This window comes from Daphnia magna, linkage group LG9 (genome assembly GCF_020631705.1).
Source record: "Daphnia magna isolate NIES linkage group LG9, ASM2063170v1.1, whole genome shotgun sequence".
Taxonomy (NCBI): domain Eukaryota; kingdom Metazoa; phylum Arthropoda; class Branchiopoda; order Diplostraca; family Daphniidae; genus Daphnia; species Daphnia magna.
In genome coordinates this window covers 6886262-6893742 of record NC_059190.1, presented here as the reverse complement: position 1 = coordinate 6893742, position 7481 = coordinate 6886262, and the positions used below count along the sequence as shown (strand labels likewise).

General features: G+C 38.3%; 2 protein-coding genes and 1 long non-coding RNA gene across 5 annotated transcripts; 2 read left to right on the top strand and 1 right to left on the bottom strand.

The window, feature by feature from the left end:
• The first annotated feature begins 1958 nt into the window (after positions 1-1958).
• Positions 1959-3845, top strand: LOC116933211. Of its 2 annotated transcripts, XM_045178847.1 has the most exons (4): positions 1959-2325; positions 2707-2865; positions 2934-3035; positions 3311-3845. In XM_045178847.1, the coding sequence occupies exons 2-4, from the start codon at positions 2709-2711 to the stop codon at positions 3424-3426; spliced, it is 375 nt and encodes a 124-aa protein (XP_045034782.1). In that variant the 5' UTR covers positions 1959-2325; positions 2707-2708; the 3' UTR covers positions 3427-3845. The 2 variants fall into 2 exon arrangements, with proteins under 2 accessions (XP_045034782.1, XP_045034781.1); XM_045178846.1 differs by lacking the exon at positions 1959-2325 and having other exon boundaries at positions 2471-2865.
• On the bottom strand, positions 3095-4261 carry LOC116933210. The gene is made up of 5 exons (XR_004399947.2): positions 4144-4261; positions 3871-4076; positions 3713-3761; positions 3518-3630; positions 3095-3456 (listed from the first exon to the last, which is right to left on the bottom strand). It is a non-coding gene; the product is annotated as an uncharacterized LOC116933210 (long non-coding RNA).
• Positions 4262-4375: 114 nt separating this feature from the next.
• LOC123466553 lies at positions 4376-6834 on the top strand. Of its 2 annotated transcripts, none has more exons than XM_045178844.1 (6): positions 4376-4724; positions 5149-5619; positions 5688-5847; positions 5939-6068; positions 6149-6255; positions 6318-6834. In XM_045178844.1, exons 3-6 carry the CDS (start codon positions 5713-5715, stop codon positions 6624-6626), a joined length of 681 nt encoding a protein of 226 aa, XP_045034779.1. In that variant the 5' UTR covers positions 4376-4724; positions 5149-5619; positions 5688-5712; the 3' UTR covers positions 6627-6834. The 2 variants fall into 2 exon arrangements, with proteins under 2 accessions (XP_045034779.1, XP_045034778.1); XM_045178843.1 differs by having other exon boundaries at positions 5114-5619.
• The last annotated feature ends 647 nt before the right edge of the window (positions 6835-7481 follow it).

Sequence of the window (7481 nt, the reverse complement as noted above, 5' to 3'; positions counted from 1 at the left end):
AGAATTCTTAATCAAAGTAAACACCGTCCTACAAGAAGAAGCCCTTGCGCAACAAGTAGCAGAGAAAAAACGAACAGAAGAAATCAGTTTAGAAAACTTTAACTTACAAAAACAAATTGCAAAAAGAGAAAAGAACCCTAATCAATCGAACGAAAAAATAATAGAAAGTAACGAATTCTTAAAGAATTCACTAGAAAAAACTTATCAACAAATCAGTGAATTAGAACAAATACTTCGAAAAAAAGCAGAAAACGAAGAATACCTTAAAAAACTATTGAAAAAGAAGGAAGAAACCGCAGCACACGTGGAAAACGAAGGTCAAGAAAATATAAACAAACTCCAAGACGAAAACAAGTTACTCCTAGAAAGTTATAATACCGTTAAGAAACACGAAAAGGCACAGAAAGAAAGAAGCGACGAATTAGAAAAGGAGGTAAGAGAATTGAAAAACTCTCTCGAAACTACAAAGGGAGAAAGAAGCTGTCTACACAAAGGGCAACTAGAATTAGCCGCAAGGAATAGAAACCTCGAAAGACAGATAAGAGATAAAGAAACACTCATTTCAACTCAAGAGAGCAAGATACAACGCCTTGAGGAACGTCTAGTGGAGTATAAGCAAAAAGAAGTTTTTTCACTCGAAGCGGAGAGCGCAGACAATTCTAGAACAGAAGAACATACAGGAGAAGTTTCAAAACTAATAGAACAAATCAACGATCTAACATCACTAAGTGAAATAAACGACAAATCATTACATTTTGAATTAGATACAGAGCACGTTTTAAAGCAACAGCAAATTATTGAAACTCTAAAAAATCAAATAGAGTCCCAGAATAAAACAATAGAACTATTGCAGAAACAGAACGAAATTTTTAACAAAGAGAAACCCAATTTTAAAATCATGGGATTTGACCACGAAACTTCCGAGGAAGCTGAGACTTCGAGACACCACCCGATAGGAAAATCAACAGAAAAAACCCCTACCGCAGAAGAAATAAACATGATCAAAACCTTTACTCAGCCAATAGTAAAAGTATTGGGGGAACTGTTCTCTCGAGAAGATAAAAAATCCATCCCTCCATACAAAGGAAAAAGTACAGACAAAATGATAACGGAGTGGCTTAAAACAGCTGAGCACGTAGCAAGAAACAACAATTGGGACGACACCCAGAAATTACGTTTCTTTTCAGACAGACTTAAAGGTGAAGCTCTGGATTGGCACGAAGAATACGTATCGGAGCAAGGAGATGAACTTGAATACGATGATTGGCGATCAGCAATCATAGCAAGATTCCAAGACGCTTATGATCTAGCCGCCTTAAAGAAAAAATTGTTGCAGCTAAAACAGAAACCGGAAGAAAACTGCAGAGCATTCGTGTCAAGACTAAACAACCTATACGACGGAATCGAAGGAAAAGAAGAAAAACTTGACCACAACAAGACAGTTGTGGAAGACCAGCTCTTGAGTAAAGTAAAAAAGATGCGGGATACCACCAAAATTAAAATTTTAATCCAAGGGATCTTACCAAAAATAAAAACGGAACTTTACCTACGAATGCCAGAAGATGCCAACGACTTCGATGCACTATGCAAACAACTGTTTATTTCGGAACAGATCTTGCAAAACAAAGAAAACAATGACGACAAAGAACTAACAGCAGTCATTGCCGGCATTGCACACCATGGAAAACAACAGGATTTCGAAATAGAGAAATTAAGACAGAAAATTTTAGAGATGGAATGTGCTAATAAAAATGAAATATCACAGGAAAAAACTGCAGTCATAGCAGCAACTGACCAATACGAGCCCCGCAGATCACAATCACGGGAACACAATTCAAGACCACAGTATCCGAGAGTGCGATTTAATAATAATCAACAAAACAGCCGCGAATCAAGCTACTCACGCAGCCGAGAACCAAGTTTTTCCAGAAGCAGAGAAGCCAGCCCATATAGAGACAACTATAACGCCCAGAGGGGAAGGGAAAGTTTTCAAGAATCAACAACGCAACGCCAGACACCTTATTCATACGGGCCACATCAAAATGGCCAACGGCAACTAAACCAAAGACAATTTCAACGGCCGCAGAATAATTTGTATCAACCGCGAAGGAATATTTACCAACCCTCAAATTTTGGGAACCCTCAAAATCAGCCATGGCGTGAATCGACTGGTGATCAGTATCAACCACGAGGACAACCTTTTCACAACACACAACCAGCGAAAAACAGTGACATTACGTGCTACAAGTGTAACAAAAAAGGACACATTGCAAGAGAATGTTGGACAGATATGGCACGTATCAACCGTCAACCACGACGTCAAATGTAGGAAACCACTCACTCTATAATTCCAATAGCATTAATCACTATTATGTAAAACCTAACTTTACGGCGGAAATACCTAAACTTATACGTATCCCAATTAGAATTTGTGAAAAAGAAACAAAAGCTTTAGTAGACACTGCACTCTCAGTTTTTGATTTCTACTTTTTTTCCACTTTTTGGCTACCATAAATGGTAGAACCGAAAAGGTAGAGAAAAGGTAGAAAATGTATTCTACTTTCAATGAGTAGGGGATTAGTAAATCATCTACCATTCCTCTGCTATATGGTAGAGCATTAAGTCTCTACCAAAAAGAAAGAATTGGTAGGCAGCATTCCCATACTGATCCTTGTTAAACTTATTAGTTTTTGAAAACTTTGATAGAAATGGAAGAGCTGTATGCAGCTTTGGTTTACAGAGACCAACTAGATTTTGAAATTGTTCCTGCCAACCAGGTTCCCCAATCACTGCTGGAATCCCCTGGTAGATGTGGATATATCCCAAGTATGCCTGGTGTGCGTTATCGTTTTTTGGGCGTAGGAAGTAAGTTTAATTTTGATTATATATATATTTAGAAAGTAAAATCATAATAAGATAATTTTGTTTTTCAGCCAACCAGAATGAGTTAAGGATGATGGCCCTCAACGTGCTTGTTGATGAGGTTGAGTACATGTTTGGTTTTAATCCTCAACCACACAGAACACGTAACAGAGGTTGAATACACAAATCCTTTTCTTCACTTTTTAAATTAGATTTTTGTAATGCTTTGAAATTGTCTAGTAAATTTTACACTTTATTAGTCGTCAATTGCAATAACAAAAATAGTTTGCCCTCATTTTGAAAATCTGTTATATGCACTAAGAAATTCATGATTGAAAGAAGAATGACAAGTGTCGAGGTTGAAATTATGAAGCACCAACAAGGACCAATGTACATCCAGTCAATTAGATTTTTCCAGGTTGGATGACACTCTTTTCTGTCTCAGTAGAACATACCGCTTTTGCAACAGAGGCTCCCATCACAAATGTAAAAAGCCCAATGGTGCAAGGCAGAGCGTTAATAACAGGACATCTTGATAATGAACTGTGGTCCACTTGTGGTTGACCCATTCATAGACTGCATCCAAACAAGCACCTTTGAAAAAGGTTTAAGATGAAAAAATGGACTGTAGTGTCAAGTTAAACGTAAAGTCTACCCTTCACTTTATAATTAGAGTTGGCCAAAGCTTCCACAACCTTCACCAATTGCAGCTGAACATTTGACGTAAATTTAATTATTTGTTGATGACAATGTGATTCTTGTACCTGGCTGTAATAATCAATAACGAGTAAATGTTTACCAACAGTGAATTTGCCCAACATCCATAGGGTTGTACTATTGAGTGATTTACCAGCTTGTGAATTGGGTTTAAACCATAAAACAAGAACGTCTTTTAAAGCCTAAAAGATAAACAAAAAAATTAACAATACGATATGACAAAATGATTAGAAAATCAAAAATAAAATTGTTCTGCCTTCAAATAATTTCAATTACAACTAAACAACTTACTATCCCTCGTTTGGGCTTGGTTAAATATCACGCTGGTTTGACCAAAACGCAATAACAAATGTTTCTAAGTGTGAGAAAATAATTACAATAACATAACGTTATTACTGTAAAAAGTAAACCTGCCTGGTATTATTGTACGTTTCACTTATGAAAACGTAGCGTCAAAAATTGCCGACTGTATTGCCCTTCTACGTTGCCTTTGAACCCTAACGCGTAAATATTATTTCTACAATTTATGTAATTCAATGAAATTAGTATATCAAATTAAGTTACCAACTGAAAGTTGAAATCAAGTCAATTTTTTAAAGAAATAACAGTTTCAATACTTGAAGTTATTGTAAAATGTAGTTTACTATTTTGTGAGAAGATTCATTCACCGGTGTTTAGGGAATCTAATATAGAAAGGCAAGGCGTTTAGGGAATGAATATAGAAAAGCAAAAAATGGTACATTCTACTTCTGAATTTTCACATGCTGTTCGTTTCGTTTTAGTGTTCGTTTGTGGAGGTTGTTCTGTGCGCCGTTTGTAATTTTTCGTACAATTTCTGGAACTACACTCTCGGTGAACTTTTGGAGTTACTTCCGCTCAACTTTTGGAGAACTTTCTGTGAAGGTTAACTCTAAGTCTGCCTACCTTCCTGGCCTGTGTCTGCCCGGCCTGTGTCTGCCCGGCCTGTGTCTGCCCAGCCTGTGTCTGCTTAGCTGCCCGGCCTGTGTCTGCCCAGCCTGTGTTTGCTTAGCTGCCCGGCCTGTGTAATCCACTGCAGGAAATGCCGATCATTACTAGATCACCAAAAGGATCGTATTAGTGAATGTTTCAAGGTCCCTTTCAGAAAGTCCTAAAACGCATGTCTGGTGAGTTGTGTCAGTTTTTTAAATTTAAATTTGCTTTTATTTGTTCTTCACACTAAGGTCATTTATGAATGCGTTTAACTTTTTCGTTATTTATTGGCTTTGCATAACCCTTCGAAATGAAAAGAGTTTGAAGCTTTGAGTCGCAAATATCAACAGGATCTATTTGGCTCATATTGAAATGTTTTATTGTGAGATTTTGGGAAGAATTGGAATATTTTCAGAACTTCTAACTTAAGTTTGCAGAAATTTTTTTTTGCTACTATTGTTTCTCACAGTCTTGGCAGCTTTTTACCCTTACACTGGGGGTTAGGTTAGCATAGGACTGGTGAGAAATAGATCATCGTTCATAGTTTTCATCTTTGAATCGTCTGCCCTGTGAATGTCTATAGGCTGACAGTGTGAAGTTTAACTTGTACTTGGTTAGCCGTTACTGCCAACCTTCCCAGCCTGTGTCTGCCCAGCTGCCCGACTGCCCAGCTTGTGTCTTCCAGGCCTTTCTGGCCTGTGTCTGCCCAACTGCCCAGCTTGTGTCTGCCTACCTTCCTGGCCTGTGTCTGCCCGGCCTGTGTCTGCCCGGCCTGTGTCTGCCCAGCCAGGGTCTGCTTAGCTGCCCGGCCTGTGTCTGCCCAGCCTGTGTTTGCTTAGCTGCCCGGCCTGTGTTTGCTTAGCTGCCCGGCCTGTATCTGCCCAGCTGCCCGGCCTGTGTCTGCCCAGCTGACCAACTGCCCAGCTTGTGTCTGCCTACCTTCCTGGCCTGTGTCTGCCCGGCCTGTGTCTGCTTAGCTGCCCGGCCTGTGTCTGCCCAGCCTGTGTCTGCTCAGCTGCCCGGCTTGTGTCTGCCCAGCTGCCCGGCCTGTGTGTGCCCGATTGCGAAAACCATCGATTGCAAAAATCAGTTTGTTGATATTCTCTAGTAAATAGCTGTTGCTTTTATTAATTATCTTTATGTTCGTTCCCTTGCAGGTTCTTTTCTCTCTTTTTGGAGAATATGGCGTCTAACTGTGCCAGTTATACGCCATGCAACATTGATGTTTCCGAACTAACAGCGACAGAATTGGAATCGTTTCTGCTCTCCATCAGCTTTGATCCAAGCATTGCTGCAAAACTGAAAGGTACGGTAGAGGTACGTACAGAGATTGCCATAATTTAGTAATAGCTATATAGACATTTACGAAAATTTTTTATCTCTTTCTAATAACACCATGAACTTTTAGATTTTTCGCGATTTTCTCCTGGCCTTTCCGAAAGCGGGACACTTTGAAGAAACTTTTGTTTGGGGGTACGGACCATTGATAAATAAGTGTGCAGGAAGATCAAACACTCCAATTCCAGACACAGATGACGGTAACTTTCATTTTCTTACGTTTTACTTCCACGCTTTTCAGTGGATAGAATAATTTATTAATTCACATAATTTGTTTCAGAATGCCTACAACTTTTAGTTTTGTTACTGCGGCTGATTCCGTCTCTGAAAAAAATACGTGTTGTTAGCCAGAAATCAATTATTGAACGAGTTGTTTACTTCATAAAGGTACAGATAACAATAGTTCTTATAGTTTCAGTTTTAGCCTACATTTTGTTTTTATAAAACAGGCCAACGACGACATTTTGTCAATCATTGAAGAGAAGCCGCACCTCAAGGAGTCACCCTTTTTGTGCTGCGTAGGATCGGTTAAGAATCCGGTTTGTTTCAACATTGTTTGTGAAGGAGAAGTCATCTCAAGCGGAACAAGTTCCATCACAGCTTTCAAAAACCTTTATGCGTCGTTCCACATGTTTCGCATTAAATACCCTCAACTTCTCAGCACATTTTATTATTTTTTTGACAGCTACGTATTTAATGTCCACTCTGGTAAAGTGCGCCCCTCTGTTGCTGATTTTTTCACGCAGCTAAATTCATAGCAGCCAAAAGTTGTTCTCCTAATTTGCTCAATATTAAGAAATGACCTTTGTTCGTTTCCCTATGTCATGTTTAACAATTAAATCTAGCAATGTTAATCGTTGTGTCAAACTGTTTCTCGCTGTTTGTACCCGTTTATCCTACCTTACATGTAGGTACCAGGAAATTTTAGTTGTGATATGCCCAAATACAGAAAGCAATGTGCTAATTTCAAACCAAACCTATTTCGCGCGTATTTTTAAAATAAATTTAAGAAGGAAAAGAGTAGGACGAAAAGTAGGGAAATGGTAGAAGAAAAGGTAGAAGTATAGAAGGCAAATGGTAGCCGGAATTCAATGGTAGTCCACCCTACCAACGCGGGATTTACGAATGGTAGACCAATTGGTAAGGGATCTACTATGCTCTACTTTTTATCGACTTCACAGAAATCGACGGTTTTTCTACCAAATGGTAGTTCTTCCTACCATTTGGTAGCATGTTTCATTTCGCTACCAAATGGTAGCCAAAAGTAGGGAAAAAGTAGAATTCAAAAACTGAGAGTGTGGTGCAGCAGCAAGTTTAATTTCATCTAGCTTGTATTTTAACATAAGTAATAAAAATTTAAAAGAAATAAGAAATAGCGATGATCCGATATTTAGGACAGTATCAGGACAAGAGCTCAAATCATTAGGCCAATATGAATTTAAAATAACAATAAATAAGAATCATTTCATTAACCACAACTTTTATGTAATGGAAAATCTTAATGAAAATTGTATCTTAGGATTAGATTTTTTGGCTAGCAATAACGTAAAAATTAACACTAAAAATAAGCAGATCAGTTATGATCACTATGGAGTAGAACATAGTTTTTGCGA

Coding starts and splice junctions, on each gene's coding strand:
- LOC116933211 (XM_045178847.1), top strand. CDS start 2,709: ATGGAAGAGCTGTATGCAGCTTTGGTTTACAGAGACCAACTAGATTTT. Junction 2,866..2,933: donor TCGTTTTTTGGGCGTAGGAA/GTAAGTTTAATT, acceptor TTTGTTTTTCAG/CCAACCAGAATGAGTTAAGG. Junction 3,036..3,310: donor ACACAGAACACGTAACAGAG/GTTGAATACACA, acceptor CTGTCTCAGTAG/AACATACCGCTTTTGCAACA.
- LOC123466553 (XM_045178844.1), top strand. CDS start 5,713: ATGGCGTCTAACTGTGCCAGTTATACGCCATGCAACATTGATGTTTCC. Junction 6,069..6,148: donor AATTCCAGACACAGATGACG/GTAACTTTCATT, acceptor AATTTGTTTCAG/AATGCCTACAACTTTTAGTT. Junction 6,256..6,317: donor GAGTTGTTTACTTCATAAAG/GTACAGATAACA, acceptor TTTATAAAACAG/GCCAACGACGACATTTTGTC.